Here is a 24,025-nt window from a genome sequence, read left to right as displayed (position 1 = left end):
GTAAAGGAAATCATTAAAAAAGTACAGATTCTTCTGTCTCCTCTTTGTTGTGTTAAAGGTAGTTTTTTGGTATGGATTCATATTCCAGGTTTATTTTTTAAGGAAATGGTTGATTCATGTTTCAGAGTGGTAGAAAATCAGTCTCATTCTTAATTTGCTTTATGTAGGTATGCTTACATGACAAATAAAATTATAATAAAGTCTAATATGGTATCCAAAGCTTCTGTGTCAGTGTAGATTGAAATATATATACATCTGTTCTGCCTGAGGCTTTTCCTCCTGAAGCTTTTGGTTAGGAAGGAGGATGTGTTAGAAGGGAGTATCGGATTCAGTAATAAGTTAAATGATTGCATTGAGTGCTAATATTGGTGACACTCATTATTGATTGATATTGGCTAATTTTATAAAAAATTAAATCTAGAAATAGTCTGTCTTGTCCCTAGTGGTATGAGCCAAATCACTTGCCATCATCAAGATGAAAGAAGGCACTAGATTTATTTGTGTTATGGTTTCGATGGAGTGCCGATTTATTGGGTGGTGAAGGTTGAAAACAAAAAGATAACCTCCCCCCCCCCCAATCAGGAAATGTTGCTAGCTAGATTTGTACAACATGCTTTTGGGTAACCTTCTGAGGTTTTGAGTTCCCAAGAATGGTTATTGTCATGATGTCCTAGACATAAATTAAAAGGAATCCAGGTAAGTATCAGCTACCACACCACAGGTAAATCATTCTGTTTTCTTTCTGCTTCATTTAGAACTTTAAAATTACTGTTTATAGTTGCTAAGGTCCTCACTTGTATAAATTTTTGTGAGAATTTGCTGGACTGACTTAAAATATATGATCATCAGAAAAAGACCCTAGTATTAGTATTTCTTTTTGTGTGCTTCCATTTCTCTTAGGTTATTTAACTCGTTGGCATAGAGTTGTTCATAGTATTCTCTGATAATCCTTTTTATTTCTGTAAGGTTAATAGTAAAGCTCCCACTTTCATTTTTTTATTTTAGTTCTTGAAAGTGTTAAGGTAGACTTCTGATTTAAGATCTTACCTTTTTAATGTAGGCATTTATTTACTGCTATAAATTTTCCTGAGCACTGCTTTCAGTGCATTCTTTAAGTTTTGGTACGTTGCATTTTTGTTTCCATTCATCCCTTAAGTATTTTCTAATTTAATTTCCCTTGAGATTTCTTTCATCCATTGAGTGAGAATGTGTTGTTTAATTCGCACATATTTGTGAAATTTCTGGTTTTCCTTCTATGATTGATTTCTGACTTCATTCCATTGTTGTCAGAGTATTCTTAGTATGATTCAGTCATTTTATTGAGGCTTGTTTTGTGGCCTAACACATGGTCTGTCTTGGAGAATGCGCACTTGTGAACAACACTTGTTAATTTGGGAATAATGTGTATTCTGCTGTAGTCATGAGGAGTGTTCATGTATGTACATGTATGTTAGATCTGGTTAGTTTATGGTGTTAGGTCCTCTACTTCCTTTTTTTCAAATTCTGTCTAGGGAGTCTATCCATTATTAAAAGTAGGGTATTTAAGACTTCAGCTATTATTGTAGAACTCTCTATTTCTCTTTTTAGTTCCGTCAGTGTTTTCCTCATATATCTGGGGACTCTTGTCTGGTGTGTATATCTGCTTGTCATATCTTCTTTATGAATTCACTCTTTTGTCAACATATAATGTCCTTATCTCTTTTAACTGTGTTTGACTTAAAGTCCATCTTTTCTGTTTTTAGTATAGCATCCACCCCTGCTTTCCTTTGTTTGTTATTTGCGTGGAATATTTTTTCCATCCTTTCACTTTCACCTGTTTAATGTGCTTTTACCTTAAGTGAATCTCTTGTAGACAGCCTTGGATTATGCTTCTTATCCATTTTGCCAGTCTCTACCTCTTGACTGGGGAGTTTAATCCATTCACATTTAAAGTAATTACTAATTAAAGAAGAAAGAACTTACTTCTGCTATTTCACTGTTTTTCTGTGTGCTTCATAGGTTTTTTTGGTTCCTCACCCTCTATTACTGCCTTCTTTTTTGCTTATTTTTTTGTTGTGTACTGTTTTGATTCCTTTCTCATTTTGAGGGGAGGGGCATTCTTTTTTCTTTTTTAGATATTTTCTTAGTAGTTACCTTGGGGACTAAAATTAACAGCCTAAATTTGCAATAATCTAATTTGAATTAATAAGTAGCTTTCCTTCAGTTTGGGGATATGGGAGGAAATAGCCTTTTTTTTTTCCATCATTTTTTTACTGTAACTTATTAAAGAGCCTCACAATTTTTCAAATCTGGGTTCTCCTGTTTTCTTGCCTCAATCACTCTGTTGTTTCAGAGATACACGAGTGCACTGTCATTTTCCAGTGGGCAGTTTCTGTACAAAGCGTAGCATGTATGTTCGGTATGGAATAGAATTTTTCCAAGTGCCATCCAAAACACTATTATGTGTAGCCTTCAGATGCAGTTCTTCTGGTGTATATCAATAGCGTGTATTCCTAGGATCTAGTCACCCCAGGCAAAGTGGATAGTATCTACCCCACTTGGAAACTCAATAACTTAGCTTAAAGCTAACACATCCTTAACCCCTTATGTCTTGACACTGCCTATCCTGATTGATTTTTCCCTGTCCCCATTTCCCCACGGTCATTCCTTAATATACAGCTACTGCCACGGTGTGAATTTGCACACACAGAAAGACAGCTCTATGTTCATCCTTCTCTAAACAGAAATAATCATCATTTAATTATATTTGGATCTAGCTCAAAATTGTACTTGTTTTGTCGACTTTGATTGTAAGAATATTTGTGTCACAGATTTAGCCCTAACCTTATATTTCATTCATCCCTGATAGGATTAATTTTTTTATCTGTACAGTGTGGGAACTTTTACTCCATGAATTTCACAATAGTGAGCTACTTTTATTAAAAGCAAAATCCCACCATCTTTTTCCATTTGAAATCCTTCTACTTTTGATAATCTTTCACCTGGTTAGATGTAATTTGCTGATTAATCATAGTCCAGAAACTGAGGTTTAAGTAAAGAAGTAGAAAGTGACGTGTGTGATACAAAGCTTTTGATCTCGCTGCCGGGCTTTCCCCGCTGAAGGTATAATACGAGGCTTCTGCATGCCGGTGGCTGTGGAGAAACTTCAGTGTGTTCCAGTTGGAAGGGCTGTTGTGCTTTCTTTAGACGGGGTTCACTTGATGATGATATCATTTGGTCTGAGTCCTTGTATTTTCATTGCTAAGCCACCCTGCTCTGTGGTGCATAGAGACTTCAGTTAGACCAGCTGGGTAGACAAGGAGGGAACATGATCAGATTGGGGTTACTGTTGTTTAAATAAGGTTAGAGACTCAGTAGAAAAGGGGGAGACACTCATTTGTTTAGGAGCTGGAAGTGTGAAGGAAGGGTGCATTAAGCAAGAGGCAGTTGTATCTGAGTTGGGGGGGAGAGAAGGAATCTTAGCATGGGAATGAGATTGAGTTCAAATTTAGAAAGTCTGCGCCCCTTTTTAATTTAGCATTTGTTTTCCTTTAAAATTAAATCCTGTCAGTAAACTATCTCCAGAGTATTTGAACACAAAAAAATGATAAAAAATGAAGTATTTAAGAAACCACTGGTTATTATGTTTATGTCTTTATGGTTGGCTGTAACGTATTCCGTATTCTATCTTGTATTATTTAACTTTAAAAACATTTGAGAATTCTTTTTGTATTAAACATGAGGTAAAGTAAGTATCATTAATACATCCTTGTTCGTTATACTATGTAATACTCTTTTGATCTAGTTAAATACCAACAATAAAAATTTAATTTAAAAAGAATCTCGGGCATATGAAATCTCTCAGTCCCAGTTAATTGAATCAGCCATAAGCATGGGATAAAACAGAGATGGGAATGGTGCTGTGCTCGAGATTTCCAAACCAGGCGCTGACTGTTGGACTAAATGTGTAAAAACATTCAGTTTTCCTACTCCTGTAGCTTGCAGGTCTGAATTACTAGGATGAGTGGATGACAGGAGGTCACCCCTGAGCCTCCACAAACATAAGGGGATTAAGGGAGGAAAGATAGGTAGTCGTAGAAGATGAAGAAAATTACAAAATATTTAGACATTGAAGCACTGTTTTACACTCCAGAATATTGGAATAAATGAAATGATGTAAATTTCATCATTTTATGAAACATTTAAGACAAATAATTATGCTTCTCTGTTATGGCTCTCATTGTGTGCTTAATTTATTTGACTGTATTTTTTGCCAAATCCATAGCTTAAGGGAGTCCTTAAAACAGGATTTAGGATTTTCATGTTTACCATTTTATCTTTTGTTGTATTTTGATAGAAGTTGTACTCATTTGTCAAGTTTAGACCAATGCAACAATAGAAACAAGGGTGATAACTAAAGTCACCTTCGGCGTATTTTTCAGTGAGGTGGTTATTTCTTTTTTATCTTTCACAGGCCTAAGATTTAATCATCACATTGAGGTCTGATGAAATGGACAATAACTTAATTAAAAAGACTTAGATTATAAGTAAATGGTACGCTTTCTTGCTTTCTACTTCCTATTGTTAGGATCTTCTTGAATTAATTCCTTTTTTCTCTCTTCTGAAGGAAGCTTACTAAGAAAACTCTTTTAAACTTAAACGCTTAATCGCCTCTCAGATTTTAAGGATGGTCAAAGTTCTTTTGTTGTTGTTTGTTTGACAGAAATAAAAATACTACCTCCTGAAGATTTAGCTCCCTGTGTATGTTGGTATTACTATCTTTAGCTGGTTTAACAAGACCTAATGTAGAATGTGTTGCCTAGAATCATCATAAGACTTTCTTTTTTCCCAGGCAAGTGAAAATTACATCCTGTCTAATGACACTAGATCACAGCTCAAATTTCTTGAAAAGCTAGATCAACTGGAGAAGCAGAGAAAGGATTTAGAAGAAAGAGAAATGTTACTTAAGGCAGCCAAGGTAAGATCCTGTGTGGTTGGTAAGTGAACATGGCCTGGTAAGGAGGTCGGAATTGGCTTTGTCATTGGTTGACTGTCTTGGTTTTGTAATGAAATTACTCATAAAATTTCACACAGCCACAGAAGGATGTGGTATAGTGGCTTTCAGTTAGTGGAGTTTGATGAGAGATAATCTTTTGTCTCCTCACTCCTGTGAGCCTAACATCATATCTACCACCCCCCAAGTAAAAACGTTTTGTGAGATTTTCAAAGTCTTTTTAGGAATATGATTTGATAAGTGCCCAGTTGAAGTTGAGAGAGGAAGTGGGCAGGAGGGTTAAAGGTAAAATTAGGAGTAATTAGGATTAGAGAAGAGGATGAGCAGAGATAGGTTTGAGTGACACTAAGAGAACAGGTAAGGCAATTACTGATTTTCTTTCTTCCTTCTTCACATGTTTTCCTGGCCTGTCAGTGGCAGGTGGAGTGAACGCGCGCCCCACCAGTTTGCATTCTGTTGCAGCACACTTCTTTGTAGGCCTTGGCCCTTGGTGAGCAGTCATACGGCTTGGAGACTAGCTTTATTTTTTGTGTTAAAACACTTTAGTTTTGATTTCCAGTGTTCTTGGAGGCTTCCCCTTTTGGAATATTTGTTCATAATCACATACGAATCACTTTAAAAAAATTAATTTATTTAAAAGTTATTTCATACTTATAGAAAAGTTGCCAGAACTATGCAAAGAACTCTCTTCAATTGGGATTCCCCATTTTTAACATTTTACTGCATTTGCTCCATCTCCACCCTTTCTGTACACACGTGTACACTTCCGTTATCATTATTCTTTCATTCTTTTGTTCCTTTTTTCTTTCAATTCAGAGGTTTCTTACGTATTCACAAAATTATGCAACTGTTGTCTCTGAGTAGCCTTTCTCAAAACCTTTTGGAAGTAAGCTTCAGACATGATGTCTGCTCAGTCTAACATTCTAGCATGTATTTGCGAAAACAAGGACATTGCCCTGCATCACCCCCAAGTCAGGACAGGAACAGTGTAAGACTGCCCCCCGCAGATTTCACCAGCCGTCTCAGCACTCTTTTCCTTCATGGTCCATTTCCCCATTCAGGAATATGTGTTTATTCAGTTGTCATCTCCTTTCACACTCCCTCAGTCAGATGTTCTCACTCTTTTTCCTTCATGTCTTTGACTGATTTCAAGAGTGCAGGCCTACCTTCTGTAAGGTGGCTTGCAACCTTCGTTCATCTTATGTTTCCTCACAACTTAGGTCATGCATTCTTGGCGGGAATACATAGAATGATGCTGCATTCTCAGCGGATCATATCAAAAGACAACCTTGATAAATTGTCTCCATTTTAAATTTTCCCATTTCCCGTTTGTAATCAGTTCAGTTTTCAGTAGGGAGGTATTGTAAGATGATGCCGATATCCCATTCCTCATGAGACCTCCACATAGCAACTTTAGCGTCTATAGATGATACACAATATCTGTGAATCAGCCACCTCTATCATGGTTGCCAAATGGAGAGTCTGTTCTCATCATCTCTTCTACGTTTACTAGTACTGAACTGTACGGAAGAGCTTTCATTTCTCTCATTCACTGATTTATTCATTCATGCATTTCATTTATTTCAATATGGACTCATGGATTTCTGTTTGATTTCTGTTACAACAGGTTGTAACCCATTACTATCATTATTTATTTTGATGCTCAGATTGCTCCTGAATGGGAGACTAGCACTTCCATCCTTTCGTCATGTTTCCACCATTCACTGAGCATGTCCTTACTTTCAGGCGTAAGATATTCCAGGCTCAGCTTTTACTAATCCTTCTTCAGCCCTAGAACCAGTCATTTCTCCAAGGAACCTTGTGTTTTCATTTGAGGATAATATCTAGAAACCAAGATTAGAGCATACAATATGCTCACTGCTAGGGTATCATTACATGTAGGCCCTCTCAAGTGGGCAGATCTAGGAAATACATGTATGGTATGTACATATGTACACACACAGATCTATAACTATTTTTCTGTGTGCATACATTATAAAACTGAGTTAATATGAATACCTCTGAGTCCAGTCAAAATCTTAGGATTTTTTCTAGCTTTAACCTTTCCATGTTTATAAATACTTACTCTTTAGTCAGAAACTTGGCTTTCATTATCCTTGATGTATTTACTTATGTTCTCAATTTATAACTGATCTCCCAAGCAGCCATGTTGACTGATTCTTTTGTCAGCTACCACTGTTAACCTGCCCTCATTTCACTGCCCATGGAATTGGCCACCATGCCCACTGGCCCTTGCCTTTGTGAGTCTCCCCCGCCCCTCATCACCCTGCAGTCTTGGCCTCTGGTCTACACCTTTATGTGCCAAGGTGCACCACAACCTTGTCACTGTACAGCTTCTTGCTGTCCCGCAGTCTCAGTCCCCATTGTGACCCCACTTGCCCTGGGAGAGGCAGCAGGGACAGGAAGATGCTCTTTCTTGAGCCCTTGAGTTATAAGCAAGCACACAGCCAATATAATGAGGTGGTTTGTTGGTGTTTTGTTTCCAGTTACTATGCTGTAAACAAGGTCATAAGCTATTAAATACTTGTTTAGTTATTATTGGTGTAATATATTATACTTGCTCTGAGTCTCTCTTAGTTTTTCCTCCTTTACCAGACTTCTGAATCTTGGAGTGTCCCAGGTTTCAATCCTAGAGCTTCTTCTCTGTCTGCATTCTCTCTTAAGTTTATGTTTCCATTTCAGTCTGCATTATGGAATTCTGGAGACAATTGCTTGCTTGAAATCTCTTCTTGGTTGGCCATAGACATCTCAAATTGAATACATCCAGAAGGACTCCTGATTTTTCTCCCTACTCAAAACAACTTCTACTCTTACAGGATTTCCTAACTCCGTAAAGACATCATTCCCCCAAATGTTCAAGCCAGAAAACCTAGGAGATCTCTTTAACTCCTTTTCCTCTCATCTCCCTACATCCAATGCACTTCCTATTCTGTTCCCAAAATGTACCCATCACCTTCTATTCATCACTGTTGTTACTACTCTGGTCTAAGTCATCTTTCACTTGGACTTTTATAATGTTTTCTAATTTCCTTTTCCTTCTATAATCCATTTTTCATGCTGTTGTTAGGATAATGTTTTCAAAGCAAATCATGTGTGTCTCTTTTGCTTAAAAGCCTTCAGTGGCTTCCCCTTGCACTTAAAATCCAAACTTCTTACCACACTTTAAAAAGACACCCACCTCTCTCTCTGAGCTTCCTTCTGTCACTCCCTTCTTCACTCACTCTCCTCTAGTCAAGTGCCCTTTCTTTGTGTGTGCCAAGTTCCTATCCTAGACTACTAATGAGGCATTTAAAACTGAACACTGAGTTCCCTTCCCTAAGTCTGCTCTGGTCCTTACCTTCTCAGAAGGTTGGAGTTTTCATTCTTCCAATTGCTTAGGCCACAGTCCTGGGAGTCATTCTTGATTCCTCTCTTTTCTTCACACCCTGTATCCAACCCATCAATAAATCTGGTTGGCTTTACCCCCAAAATATATTTTGATCTAATTACATGTCATCATTTTCTCTGCTGTGTTGCTAGTCCAAGTGGCCTTCATCTTTTTCCCCATCTTGTATTCACAACAGTTGTTTTAGAACAGTCTCCTGATGGCTCTGTATGCCTGTGCCTCCAGTCTTGGACCCCTACAGTGCATCCTCTACATGGCAGCCAAGTGACCTTTCCAAAGTGTCGTGTCAGTGACATCTCACTCCTGTGCTCCCAACCCTCCAGTGGCTTTTTCTTATAACTAGAGTCAAACCCCAGCTCCGCATCATAGCCTACAAGGTGGCACGCAGTCTCAGATTTTCTCCAACCACACCAGCCTTCTATCTTGCCTCAGGTACGCCAACTGTGTTCCAATTTTGAGGCTTTGGCAGTGACTGTGCCTTTTGCTGAGGGTGCTCTCCCCCCAGATCTTTGTATGGCCACCTCCTTCTTGTCTTTCAGACCTCTTCTCAGCTGCCACTCCTCGTGGATGTCTTCCGTCCCGTTCTGGCTACCTCCCTCCTCTCTCTTCCTCTCCATCACATTATCCTGTTTTACTTCCATTATAGCACTTAGAACTATCGGTAACCGTTTTTTATTCTCCCCCATCATACATGTTTTACATTGTATAACTCTGTTTAATTTTTATAAAATTGTTTTACTATTTTTCTCTTCTTAAAATGTAAGTTACTCGAAAGCAGGGACTTTATCTTGTTATTTCACTTCCTGTCTCCAAGAACTAGAACAGTCGCACACAGCGTAGAATATGTGCTGTGGATATTCAATAAATATTGATTGCCTGACAAAGACTTGATACCCACATGTGCCCATTTTTGTACTGTGGCAAAAAAACTACATACACACGTTTTCATATACACACATTTTATATAAATACATATATACATATTCATTCTCTCCTAATATAGGTAGAATAACAAAGGAGTTTTCTTAGTTTGGGCTTAAGTGAAGTTTTTTTTAGTAGGTTGGGGACAAAATGAAGAAAACAATGATTAGCGTTGGGTAGAATCTTATTATGTACATATTTAATTAAGATGTTTAAAATGAGAAGGCACTCTTTTAAAGCTAAACAATTTCTTATATTTTCTTTAACAAAAGTACTGATAAAGTACAGTAAAAAAAATAGTTTTAGCCTTTATTTTGTTAGCTGTCTTTAGTTAGCATATGTTGCATTTTATAGAACAAAGGTTCAAGTTTATAAGGAGTTAGGTAACTTTGTTAGGATGAGAAAAAGGCTACACCCATCCACAGCATATTTTTAAGGGGACAAATGCCCGTGGTGTTAGACATCAAGTTCCTCCCTGACCCTTTGTTCCATCGTAGCATTACATGTAGAAGGTAGCTCTCTTATGGCAGTCCTGTAAGATAGTTCATTTTTGGAATGTTAAACTGCATCAGTATGGAAAGCAACATCCAATAAATGTTTATTGAACATTCACCTGGGCACAGTATTCTGTTAAGTACGATAGAGGACCTGAAGGTGGTAAGATACTCTAATGAAAACACTGGGACGTATTTCCTACTTAATTTCTTTTTAATTACACTTTTGATGAGAGGTTTGGTTCAAAATTCATCAGGTTCTTGATTTTAATAGTCCTTGAAGTACCATATGTTTTACCAAAATGGCTTCACCTGAAGGTTAGCCTGTGTTGATTTCATTTATTTGAGCCAAGAGTTATCCTCCTTTTCTTTTCCTTCATCCTTACTGTTCGTGTTTTAGTTTTTAGCATTCCAGCAACAACGTCATGCCTCAACTGGACCTGACTGACATTGTTAGCATCACTTCTGTATAAGCTTCCTCGGGGCTAGAACTGCAGCAGCCGGCCCAGATGATGCGAGGGAGGGGGAGAAAGGGAGGGAGTGCACCAGACTGGATTGAGGCATTTTCCCCTGGAGCTAAGGTTTTCAATCACAAGAGAAAATTGTCATTTATTAAATATTTAACGGCAACTATGGTGTTTAGATGCCAGTAATTTCTATTAAAATTTTCTTTTCCTTTGATAGAGTCGTTCCAATAAAGAAGATCCAGAACAGCTGAGATTAAAGCAGAAAGCCAAAGAGGTAGGACTTTCAAGTTACCATGCTTGTCTTTGTGTTTGGGGGAAGGTTGGCAGCTCTCTCCTGGCAATTAGGTCAGGGTTTATTTTGCTGTTGCATACCATTTGCCGAAGCCTTGGGGAAGGACAGGAACTGCTGAAGGCAAGGGCAGTACTTCAAATGAGGTCAATGAGTTATGTGCTCTCTTTTTAAAATTTATTTTCAAGGCTTAGGCCTGTCTAGAAATGGCTCTTTGTAAACTACAGCAGCGTACTTGGAGAAATATAATGTGGGATTAAAAAAAAAGAAAGAAAGAAACTTCTGAGATTTAGCATCTGGGACTGTACAATAGGCTACATTTTTCCAGGGTAATTGTTCGTTTTGTAAATCTGATACTGCTTATAATTCTTTGGCTGGGAGGTGGTACTGGGATTTAGTTTTAAATGGAAAACGCCTCTGGCTTTTAATTTTCTGGGCCCAGCAGTTTTCTGTTCTGGAATGGAGCCCTTGTTTCACACAGTTCATGTTTAGCTGCAGGGGTTTTAGTTTATAGCTTAGACTGGTTAAGCTTTTACTCCCAGAGGCCTCTGCATAGCAACTGTAGAAATCAACAAATAAGTTCATTTATGTCTGCAGCCTCCTCTCAGTAGCTGACTTTTTACATTTCCCAATATCCATTTCCTGACTTTTCTAGCCCCAGAGAAAAAAGCTCCACTAATTGGAGCTTATTTTAATTGAGCCTTAATATTGGATCTCACTGGAGTTGCCCCCAGAGCTGCTGAGAACAGAAGGAAATGAAAGTACCTGAGGTTGAAGATGTGGTGTGTGTATGGGTGTGTGTGTGAAATTTTTCACTTGACCTACAGATTCTTTTCCCTGCTGAATAAATCATCAAGCCTGTTCACATTTCTGATTAAGGATCTGACAGCAGACGATAATAAAGACAATTGAGGTGTGAGACGTGTGATATGGAGCTGAAGAAATTGGTTTCTATAGTTACTTGACTGATTTCATGCAATTTTTAAGGATCTTTTTGCTAAATAAGAGTGATTTCCTGAGCAACCTTTTTCCTTAACTGTGCCTCTTGAACTATGAAATTTGTTGTTGCTTAACAGTGCTGCACCGGCTCCTGGGTGCCAGCAGCAGCAGGTTATTTATGAATGTTTTAAAGGCCCTTATTGTTTGGATTAATGTAGGAGCTGAGGCAAAACTAATGGAAGTCTAGTAAGATTCCTACAATCAATGTGGTATGTTTTTACTAAAATAGAGAAAGCAAAAAACGTGAACTCTACATGAAAGGGTTTCTGGATTGGGATGAGAACTGGAAAAGGAGAATATTAAAAAGGACTTGAAACCAGAATCATTTTATTTCAATAACAGAAAAATTCTCATACTCATTTCTTTCTAGTCGAAAATTTATCTAAAAATATTATCTTAAAAAATTAACATGAGAGCTGTACCTATAATCTTCTTTAAACAAGTCTGGCTTGATGACGGGTTATTTGTGGATGGGGAACTTATTGTTGCTGTGAATCATGGGTATCCCTCTTTGTTTTCATTGAGGACTGATTCGATGCTTATCTTACTTTCTTGTAATTCCACCCTCTTTTGGGAAAATGTATCTCAGAAAGCTTACCCTTCTATCCTTAAAGATCTTATCCTGTCTGCTCTTCCTTCATAAACCTTCACAAACATCTAAATCATAAATTAATTTTTCCTTCATGTTTGTATGGAATGGTTTAGTTTGGTTGGTTTTTCTTTTAATATTATGTTTAATTATTCCCTGAGGGATGAATAGGTGGACAGGATTTTTTGAAGAAAATTGTGGAGCGAATGTGGGGGAAAAAAAAAACTCTCGATGAGAGCAGGTGATGGCTGACCTGTTTTTTCCTCCCACTCTTTTCACTTGTTTGTTTCTTTATCCTAGCAAGAGTAAAAGGACTGTGTGTTCTTCCCCAAAATATTTTGAAAGTTTTCTAGTTGCTTCCTATTCTAAATCATCTTTGATGTGAAAAAAAAAAATCAAATACATTGGTCCAGTTCCATGAACAGAGCCACTCTGTATTAGTTGCAAATGTTTGATGAAAGTAAAATATTGTCATTTCTGTCACCCCATTGCCCTCTACAGCTCCTAATAACTAATATTCTAAGGAGCTCTAATTTAGGATCAAACACAGGGATATCATATTTTGGTTGCAAAAGTCATTGACCCTATCTTCATCTAGAGTTGAATTGTTCTCTTACACGGTAATTTGTAAGGTTATCATTTTGGGTATATGAATCGATATTACACTGGCATAAACTATAAAGCTTTGGTTTGTGAGTTTTTTTGGTATTTGGCTGGCTGGAAAGTTTTCTTTATCCAATTGTGAAAATTAGCACAGATTCCTTACAGTGGCTCCATCTAAACTGCTTTGTTTTCCTCTTCCAGGTAACTACCTACCTACCACGCTGGTCATAGGAAATAGATTAGTGACAGTATCTTATGAATAGAGAACTCCAAAGAGCTGTTTAGAGAAGCTGTAGGTTTTATTGATCCTGGGAAATGTTTCAGCAGTGATGTTTGTCATATAAATATTAAATCACAGCTTGAATCCCCTTCATACATGGGCTTGTAATCCATGATTGCTTTCAATTGTTAAGGACTAGAGTTTTGATCTTGATCATTTCTCCCGTAGGTTTTCTTCTCTCTAATTCAGTTTTAAGAATCTGTTTATTTCTTCTTTACATTCTGGTGCAAGGACAAACTGTGTTCAATTAGACAGTTTTTATAAAGGTGTCTAGTTTCTTTTCATCCTTCCTATTGACTTCTTCCAATTTTGTCATTCTCATTTGGCACTTAAAAAAAAAAATAGGCTGCCTTTGGGTTTGCCTCCAGCCTAGTCTCAATCCATTGAAGTAACTCCTAGTGCATACTGTTCTTATTACCTACTAAGCTGTCTGTCTATTTGAAAACCTTATTATTGTCTGGCTAAAATGTGGATATCTCTGTAATTCAAACATTTTAGTTCTAACTTTATGGGTGTCTTTTTCTCATTTTCTGTTTTTGCCTAAAGAAGAAAACATTGTGTTTCTTTCTCTCTCTGTCGTAACTTTATGTTCTAAATATGAACACTTTTAAATTATGATGTTTATCCCCTAGACACTTTTATTACAGTGTAGGTACTGAATTCTTCCATTTCATCATTAATTTGTGAAAGGTGTTAAATAGATTACTAATTGCCAAATTCTAACTTCAGACAAGCAGGCGCATCTTTGTTTAATGCAGTTGCAGACTTGTCTGTGCTGTGTGTCCTAGATTACCATCTAGCCGTCAGTGTTTTCCTTTCTTACCACATCATCCAGAATTCTGTGGAGCAAGTCATCTGACCTTGGAGTTCAAACATCCTGATTCCTTAAACATTTGTTATATATATTGTGACCCTTACTTCCTTTTGACTATCTTCTTTCTTTTTTGAGAAATGAGTTCAGTGCATCTGTGCAGAGTGAGACAAAGAATGCACTGACTTTCTTTTTAACAATTCCTAGCATTTCCACTTTCATTTTGTTACCAGAGAATAGAAGAAAGACAAAGGAATGCCAGACATGAATCTGCTGGCACATTAGCTTCACCAGCGCAATCTGTAGAATCTGGGCAAAAGAATAAGTACTAAATGATTCAGATGTATAACAGAAATATATATATATATATATTTTTATATACACACACACATATATATAAATAAAAAGAAAACTTGTACCCTGAAGTATTTTGAATTTTTGTTTATAGAAAATGTAAGATATAAAAAGTAGTAGCAATACAATTCTCCATAAAGCATTATTGTACAAAAAATAAAATACTAAATCATAAGGCTCATTACTGATTAGAAAATATATTACTTACATACAAGAAAGGCAAGGGATTTTTTTAACCTTTTTTATTGTTTTATAATCATTTTACAATGTTGTGTCAAATTCCAGGGTAGAGCACAATTTTTCAGTTATACATGAACATATGTATATTCATTGTCACATTTCTTTCTCTATGAGCTACCATAAGATCTTGTGTATATTTCCCTGTGCTATACAGTATAATCTTGTTTATCTATTCTACAATTTTGAAATCCCTTCTATCCCTTCCCACCCTCCACCCCCTTGGCAACCACAAGTTTGTATTCTATGTCTATGAGTCTATTTCTGTTTTGTATTTATGCTTTGTTTGTTTGTTTGTTTGTTTTTAGATTCCACATATGAGTGATCTCATATGGTATTTTTCTTTCTCTTTCTGGCTTACTTGACTTAGAATGACATTCTCCAGGAGCATCCATGCTGCTGCAAATGGCATTATGTTGTCAGTTTTTATGGCTGAGTAGTATTCCATTGTATAAATATACCACATCTTCTTTATCCAGTCATCTGTTGATGGACATTTAGGTTGTCTCCATGTCTTGGCTATTGTAAATAGTGCTGCTATGAACATTGGGGTGCAGGTGTCATCCTGAAGTAGGGCTCCTTCTGGATATATGCCCAGGAGCAGGATTCCTGGGTCATACGGTAAGTCTATTGCTAGCCTTTTGAGGAATCTCCATACTATTTTCCACAGTGACTGCACCAAACAGCATTCCCACCAGCAGTGTAGGAGGGTTCCCCTTTCTCCACAGCGTCTCCAGCATTTGTCATTTGTGGATTTTTGAATGACGGCCATTGTGACTGGTGTGAGGTGATACCTTGTAGTTTTGATCTGCATTTCTCTGATAATTACTGATACTGAGCATTTTTTCATGTGCCTATTGATCATTTGTATGTCCTCCTTGGAGAATTGCTTGTTTAGGTCTTTTGCCCATTTTTGGATTGGGTTGTTTGGTTGTTTCTTATTAAGTTGTATGAGCTGCTTATATATTCTGGAGATCAAGCCTAAGAAAGGCAAGGGATTTTTTTAAACAAAAATTTTAAAAGATACAGAGTCAGTGAAATGTGATAGTTAAGTCTATTAAATTAGAGCAGTTTGTGTTTAAACTTTGTGCTAGTTCTGCACAAGCCAAAACTCATGGAACACCAGACAGGCAAAAATGAAGTTTGTCATTTAAAGTACATTTTAGCAATCAAATTAGTGTGGTATGGAGAAGATGTTCTTAAAATGACAAGTTATAAGGAGCTTACATGCGTAACAGAGAAACAGAGATGCAGTGTTTCAAAGCATTGATGTCTAAGACAGTGGTTCTCAAACTTTAATGTGCATGAGAATTATCAGGAGCGCTTGTTAAAACACACATTGGTGGGTCTCACCCCCAGAATTTATGATACAGTAGGCCTGGGCGAGGCCTGGGCATTTCCATTTCCAACAAATTTCCAGTAATTCTCCTGTTTCTGCTGCTGCTCTGGAGGTTACACTTAGAACCATCCATGTAGGAGAAGAAAGAAGAGAGCCTTTAAAATCTATCACTTCCATTTTCGCATTGACTAAATGGTCATAGAAAGTTGAATATAATACTGTGGTTTGGAAATCTGAAAGTTGGCATCTTGAACTGGCACATAGTTCAGTTACCATCAAGTTACCATTGACTAGGCTCTCTCTTGGCTTTACTGCTTCACTAGGTTTTTTTAATGGATATTTTCACAAGAGACCTTTATTGGTTGTATCTCTTGATTGATGTACCTTACGCAGAAAAGATAACTTTTTATTTAGAACTTCATCAGAAGATTGTAAGCATTCTTAATTTTGAAGTATGAGATCTGTGTGTCTTGAGAAATGTAGTTTCCTTTTGGTAGAAGATGTGTGTATTACAGAAGAAATAGCATTGGACCAGAGTCAGGGATCTTGGATGCTAGGCCTGCCATTCTCTGAATTTCACTTTGGGAAAACTGCTTCACCTCTTTGAATTTACCCCAGTTTCCTTGTATTGAAGATGAATGTAACAATACATGTTCTGCTTATATTACAGAGCTGTCATAATTTAGGGAAAGGTGAGGTATTACAGGGAAAACCAGTAGCTTAAAAACATTTGCTGTAGGAACATTTAAGAAAGATGCTATCTATGTAGAACAGATCAATAAGATTATACTGTATAGCACAGGGAGATGTATACAAGATCTTACGGTAGCTCACAGTGAAAAAAATGTGACAATGAATATATGTATGTTCATATATAACTGAAAAATTGTGCTCTACACTGAAATTTGACACAACATTGTAAAATGACTATAACTCAATAAAAAATGTTAAAAAAAAAAGATGCTATCAAGCTCTTAAACGTAAGCTGGAGATTGACCACGGATATGTCAGTTACTTTTTGGTATTTGGGGGGTGGAGTTTTTTTTTCCTTACACAGGACTGAAAAGAATGTTGGGAAGAAAAAAGAATATAAGAGTGAGAACTGGAAAAAAAAAAGTTAATGTAACCTAACATGAATACAGTGCATTATATTTCTTTTAAACAATACATAAATCAAATATTATGTTTGAATGTAAGGGGGAACGTGTCTGATTGAGATTATGTGGAATATGATATTTTCCTGAAAGTTAGAGATGAATTACAAGGGCTGACTAGCAAAGCATCAGAATATATTTTTCAAATTCCAAGTATCTCAGGTGTTCTGCTTATCTGAAGCCTTAATGGTTGGGAGAAAAAATTAATCAGACTCTAATTGTTTGATTTGGTGGAATGCCTGCTTATTAATTTTTAAAGGGTTGTAAAGGATCCTGTGTTTCAATTGTGATGTCCTTGAATTTAAGTTGAGGGGGGTGATTTTTTGGTAAGTTCTCTTAAGATTTTGCTCCTTTGGTTTAAGATTTATGTTAAAAGAGTTTCGTGCCATGTTGTTTGCTTGTTTTATAGTATAATATTTTAGGATTTAACTTTGCTTCTTAATAAATTGCCATACTTCAGAAGTGATGGTAAGCATTGCTGAGAATTTTAGTGTTTGGTCAATTATTTTTTCAGAGTATATCTAAAATTCTGTTTACATTTTTATTATTTAAGAAGCATCTGTTGTTTGATGGTGGGGTTTTATTGTTATCTCTGAGTACACTTAATTGTGAAATATAAGCAGGACATAATTCTTAATCCTTTGTATGCTGGACTCAAAACCTGGTAGTGTACTTTATTTCTCTTATTTGTTTAGAGTCTTTCAAACATTACTGTTTGGTGGCATTAGCTGCTTTTGTTACCGTTAATGTGTTTCTTGTTGGACAGCACAGATAAGCCTTTAGGGAGACATTAACTTATGTCTCAGATCCTCCCTTTGCTATATACCTTATTATCATTTTCCAGAAGTTTGTAGGAAAATCACTCTGTATATGACACTGCTTCATTTTTTTGGATTATTTGTTACGAAGGAAACCTCTGCTGTTATCTTTTGTACTTTCTGTGCCTACATTTTTTTCTCTATATCTTGCCTTCCTTGAGCATGGAAAAGAAACACATTTTTGGATTTCCCATTATGTCAGTGTCATAATTATCCATATAATTTAGCCCTTCCTGTTAAATACATCCCTATATCTGTGGAAGGAGTTGGCTGTAAGACGCTGGTTTATTCATTCTTTTTGCAGCTCCTCTGATTCTGCCTAAACTTTCCAGGTTCTGTTTTCATTTATTTTTATTTTTCTGTATCTTTTGTTCTTGAAACTTGTGTGCTTAGCATCAAGAAGTACCTCCATTGAATTTTAGCTCTGAGAACTTGTGTGATCTTTAAGGTAGTCTATTAATGTGTTTAAAGTCAATACTACCGTAGTTGTACTTGAAAGGGAACAGAGACAAGTACTAAACGCTGGGGATAAAGTAATTTTTACTGCAGTTGCTCTATTGCTCTCTAGGGCACTGACTTGAATTTTAGGGGACTTCTACTTGATATCAGAGAGACTGTGATAAGGAAGATGAAGGCTTCTGTCTTTTTCAATTAGCCATAAAGGAAGGAATAAGGGTACCCTTAAAAGAGAAGCTGCCAAACTTGTTAGGTCTTTTTGGACCAAGTGGAGTGTTGCTGGTGTAGGTGAGTAAGTAGGCTTAAGTTTTATGAAGCAAAGGCTAGCAGGAATGTAATGTAACAGAAACTTGTTGTTAGAATTCTGGTTAAACTAGCTTTTAAAGTACTCAGTTATGATGGAGTGAAAACATCCCCTACTGTTTCTCCCACCAAATACAGCCTTAAAACCTGGACAGAATGCATGGAGTAGCTATTTGGAGGCTTTGGAAAATAAATAGTAGGCAAACTGGGGAAGAAGATGAGAACGCAGATTGACTTCTGAGTCAGCAGTGAGGCTGCCTTGTCTCTTTCACCCCACCCTCCACCCCCTTTTTTTCTTGCTGCTTGACCCTAGACACGGACACAGTCACAGAAGTAAGTGGCAAAGGGGATAACTAGAGCCCCAGGGAACCAGAAGTTACTGAGAGGTTTGTAGAAGAGGAGGAGCTTAGGAAAGCAACCGTATATTATTATTTTAAATTCTCATGCCCACTCTTGAGCTACGCATTTGTCGTATGTGAATCTGATTCTGATCAGCATACCAGAGATTTTAGCAATTGCACTAACAGACCACTGCCAGGTCCCAGACTGATCACGGAGTGATGCACATTTGGAACAGATCCAAATAGCACTACAAAGGCTTGGAAAACTGAACTGATTTTAGAGCCGCAGCCCACAGAAGTCATGTTGGAACTTGTGATCAAAATGTAACTGACCTGTTTTGCATGCTCAAACAGAAACATCAACATTCTTCAAGGGATTTAAAGAAGACCCAGAATCTTATAATATTCAAAATAATCAGGATACTATCCAAATTACTTAGCATGAAGAACCAGGAACATCTCAACTTACATGGGGAGAGGTAGTCAGCAGATGCCAACCCTAAGATGACGCAAATATTAAAATTATCTGACAAACACTTTCAAGTAGCTACTATAAAAATGCTCCAAAAAGCAATTACACACACTCTTGAAATGGTTGGAAAATTAGAAAGTCCCAGCAAAGAAGTAGAAGACCTAACAATTTCTGAAGTGGAAATTTTAGAAGTGAAAATGACAATAACCAGGATAAAACATTTGCTGGATGGATTGGATAGCAGAAGAGAGATGACAGAGGAAAGAGTCAGTGAACTTGAAGATGGATAGATAGAATTTATCTGAACAATAGAGAGGAAAGTTAGGTCAAAAAGAAATAAAAACAAAAAAGGCCTAAGAGACCTGTGGGACAGTGACCAAAGATCTGGCATTCATATTACTGAAGTCTCAGAAGAGAAAGAGTGAGATATACTAAAAATATTTTTGAAAAAACAATAACTAAAATCTCCTCCAATTTAGGGAAGGACATAAACTTTCACTGTTATTCAACTTTATATTGCCAGTACAATAAGGCAAGAAAAATAAAAAGCATGTAGATTGAAGAGAAAAATTAAATAGCATGTCCTTTTATTCTCTTAACTGTGTATCTTTTATAGAGCAAAAGTTTTTAATTTTTATGAAGTCAAATTTGTCAATTGTAAAAAACAGACCTACTTTGACTGTCATATCTAAGAATTCTTTGCTGGGCCCAGAGTCATGAAGTTTTTTTTCTTGTGTTTTTTTGCTAGAAGTTTATAGTTTACATTTTGAGTTAATTTTGGTATAAGAGGTAAGGTTCAAGATTCATTTTTTTGCGTGTGAATGTTCAGTTGCTGCATTTGTTAAGACAACTGCTTTCTCAATTGAATTGAATTGTTTAACACCTTGTTGAAAAATCAGTTGAGCATATTTATGTGGGTCTATTTCTTGGTTTTCTGTTCTGTCTCATTAATCTATGTGTCCATCCCTTTTTCAGTACTGCATTATTTTGATTATTATAGCCTTATATAAGTAATTCTTAAAATTATATGGTGTAATTTTTCCAATTACCCTTTTCCCCAATGTGATTTAACTTCTCTAGCTTCTTTGCCTTTCCATATAGATTTTACAATCAATTTATCCATATCTACAAAAAAACTTATTGGAATTGTGTCAAATATGTAGGTCAATTTGGAAAGAATTGAAATCTTTACTGTATTCAGTCTTACAATCTATGAATGCAGTATGTCTCTCCACTTGTCTGCTTTCTTTCATCTGCGTTTTGTGGTTTGTAACATATAAATACCTGTACATGTTAGATTTATACCTGAATATTTCATTTTGGAGATAACTATTATAGGTGACTTTTTTTAAAATTTAAGTTTCTGATTGTACTTTAGCGATATTTAGAAGTATGATTGAATATTGTGTGTATTGATGTTGCATCTTGCAGCCTTGCTAGAGTCATTCCTTGGTCCTAGGAGTGTTTTTGGTTTTGTTTCTTTGTAACTAACTTGAGGCTTTCTATGTAGATTATCATGCCATTTGCAGTCCTGTTTTCCACCAGCAAACCTTTCATTCAATGGCTGTTTTTACAGAACTGAGTATAGATGTCTTCACCCACTGTGTATGCCAAATTTGCATTAACATCCTCCTGTTCTGGTTAAAAGTGCCTAGTTTTTCTGTATTGTGCTGACCAAGATATATTGTTTTTAAGAAAGTTTGTTGTGAATACAGAGCCAACCAAACTATGATCCCTTTCCAGTCTTGTTAGAGTTTTGCAGAATTTTCTAAAACATTGTGTGTGAGATTTCAGAAAACCAAAGTATAATTTGCAAATTGGAAGACATTGTGTTACTGCATAGATTGGGTCATTTTGACAAAGGTCAATTTGAAAACTGTTTATTTGGTGTGACTATCTTGCAGATGCCATTTCTCTACAGGGAAAGACTTTAAAATAGAGCTTGTTGTTTGATTAGTGCTGCAGGGTAGATTAACTAAAATTGCATTTTGTCACCTAGAAGTTCTATATTGCGACAGCATCAGACTCTGAAAGTATATGTTTTATTTAAAAGGCCAGCATCAACAAAAGATAAGTTATAACTCCTGAAAACAGTTTTCTAGCAATTTATATATGAGTAAACACGCAATTTAAAAGAAGGATTTCTGCCCTGTAATTTGTGCAGCAAATGGAAAGTGGTTCCTAGTTCATTTTCTTTAGTTAAGTGTTTGCTGCTTTGCTTGACGCAGTTACGCATGGCTTATTCTTTGTCTTTACCCTAATATTATAAATAATTTGAAGTGATCTTTGCTTTATATCTCCCTGAGACTGCCTGTTTCACCACAAACTATTCCCTACTTTAATCTGCTCTTTTTTTTTTAAGTGTTAAAAATTTGGTTAGTGTTCTTTTAAAATATTATTCTCATAATATATTTACGGTTCCCCAATAGGTTACTTACAGTTGACTCTCTTGGAATCTGATCTTGTTTGAATATTTACTTGGCAAACCAGTGCCTGATTCATCCTTTTTCTCCATGGTAATAAGGTTTTGATGGGAACTGAATATTCTTCCTCTTCCGGAAAAGCTTAAGGACCTGTGTAGTGATATTTTATTTTGACTTCTTTACCTTGTTGTTTTTTTTTTTAATACCATTTGACACTTAACTTGCCTTATTGAAATGATGCTGTGTTTAATGATTTATTTCCTAGTTTAATATCTTAAATTTATCTACCTTAATAGGTATCTTTCATTGGTACCCCTGTGTAGTTTAGTGCCCACATACTAAAAAATTATACTTTGTAGATTTGGTCATTCTGGGTTAAGCATAATAAAAGCTGTATGGCAAAAGAATATTACCTCGCTTTCAATTTTTGGTATAAAGATAAGTACGGAGTAAATCCAGAAGGAAGTGTGATATATTGAAAAGGTTTGTAAGTTCTGAGTTCTGTTTCTACCACTTATTGTTTGTGTAACCTTTATGAAATTTTCTCAGCCTCTTAGAGCCTGTCTCACTTAGTTAAAAAAAAAAGGATGAATTATGTATAATATTCATGTTATTATAGGAATTAATAAATACCTTTCAATGTGGCTGGAAGAGTTAAATGCATTAATTTTAAGGAAGTACTTTGTAAATCGTACAGCATAGAACTGTTTCCTATAAAATACAGAAACTATTTCTTTTTAAGTATGGTTGACCCTTGAGCAGCACGGGTTTGAATTGCATGGGTCCGCTTAGATATGCATGTTTTCTTTACTAAGTACAGCGGTACTACGTCCGCGGTTGGTTGAATCAGCCAGTGCGGACCCGTGAATGTGGAGCAACCTTGGATACGCAGGGCCAACTATAAGTTTTATATGGATTTTTTTCAACTGCATAGAGGTCAGCACCTCTAATCCCCACATTCATTGTCCAAGTGTCAACCGTAATTTTTCTTTTAATCTGAAAAGTTTGACTACAGTTTGGCTACTTTCCCTCCAGTTTACTGTTCGAGTTATTCTTCAGGCATTTCTTACCTATGCTTAACGCAAGAGAAATTCAGCTCTAGATGTCTTTCCTTTCTTCTTTTTCTTCTATACTTCTTCCTTACTTAAATTCTGCCCTTCTGTTATTTAGAGACTCAGGACTGAAGAGTTTGTTAGAGTAAAGGAATCAGGAATTGATATGCCCCTTGGCTGTTAGTGAAACCTGGTATTTATTTTACACTGTAACATATTTGGTGAAGAACTGAAAAATGGGTTTAGTGATCACTTTCTTTCCCCGTCTGAGCATGACTGTGTGTAAACATTGATTTTTTTTTTATTCCATCTTCTAGTTACAACAGTTGGAACTCGCACAGATACAGCATAGAGATGCTAATCTCACAGCTCTTGCAGCTATTGGACCAAGAAAGAAGAGACCACTAGAATCTGGGTCTGGAAGTGAGGTATTGAAACAGTATTTGTTTGTTATTTTATTTTTCATATCAAAAAAAGCAAGACGAAAGGAAGCAAAGAATGCAAATAGTTTATTCTACCTTGCACCCTACTGTTGCTGTCAAAATGCTTGTTAAAATTCCTTTGCCTATTTTATCCTAAAAAAAAAATCTTAATTTTGGCTGTTTTTTTAAATATATATATATATTGCCTTGAACTACTGCTACTTACTGCTTATTTTATACTTCTTCCTATCCCCCATCTCTAGTCATACTGAGTCTGTCTCAATTTTTTCTGTGCATTCTTTCTGGCAGTTTTATGTAATTTTCTCTTCATTGTGTATCTAAATTCAGCTCATCTGTTAAAGTTAAATCTGCCCTCTCATTTCTTGACTATTCATACCCACACTGACTTCTTTTCTCTTTTCTCAGCACATGATGTGTCTGCATGGCATTTATTGTTCTCTGTTTCTTTCATACATATTTTTTCTCCGAGAGTATGAACTTCTGAGCAAAGCTATCATCCTGTTTCTTTGTATCCCCCACAGGATTAGGCACATATATGTTCAATAAATATCATTAATTGTTTGATTAACACCAAGGAAGGATCTTACTTGCATCTTCAGAGCAATTATTTGATACAGTGTTAGATTTTCAGATTAATCATCAGGGCTGAGATAGAGTAAATCTATGAGAGCCGTGAGTTAGGGTCAGCAATAAAGGAACCACAGCTTATCTGTTCTGCTCTGCGAAATTAAATGTGTTTTGTGACAGACTCCTCCCAGCGTTGACCCTAAACATTGACAGT

At 36.3% G+C, this 24,025-nt stretch overlaps 1 protein-coding gene across 5 annotated transcripts in view; it reads left to right on the top strand.

Annotated features, from left to right (window-relative positions):
- TAF4B (TATA-box binding protein associated factor 4b) overlaps positions 1–24,025 on the top strand; it is a 99,145-nt gene that overhangs the window by 58,606 nt on the left and 16,514 nt on the right. For all 5 annotated transcript variants that reach the window (XM_072949076.1, XM_072949079.1, XM_072949077.1 and 2 more), the window contains 3 exons: positions 4,832–4,957; positions 10,499–10,555; positions 23,119–23,229. In XM_072949076.1, the coding sequence (XP_072805177.1) occupies positions 4,832–4,957; positions 10,499–10,555; positions 23,119–23,229 (294 nt within the window). The remainder of the gene's footprint in view (positions 1–4,831; positions 4,958–10,498; positions 10,556–23,118; positions 23,230–24,025) is intronic.

Source organism: Vicugna pacos, chromosome 24 (genome assembly GCF_048564905.1).
Source record: "Vicugna pacos chromosome 24, VicPac4, whole genome shotgun sequence".
Classification (NCBI taxonomy): domain Eukaryota; kingdom Metazoa; phylum Chordata; class Mammalia; order Artiodactyla; family Camelidae; genus Vicugna; species Vicugna pacos.
This window is presented reverse-complemented; position numbering and strand designations above follow the sequence as displayed.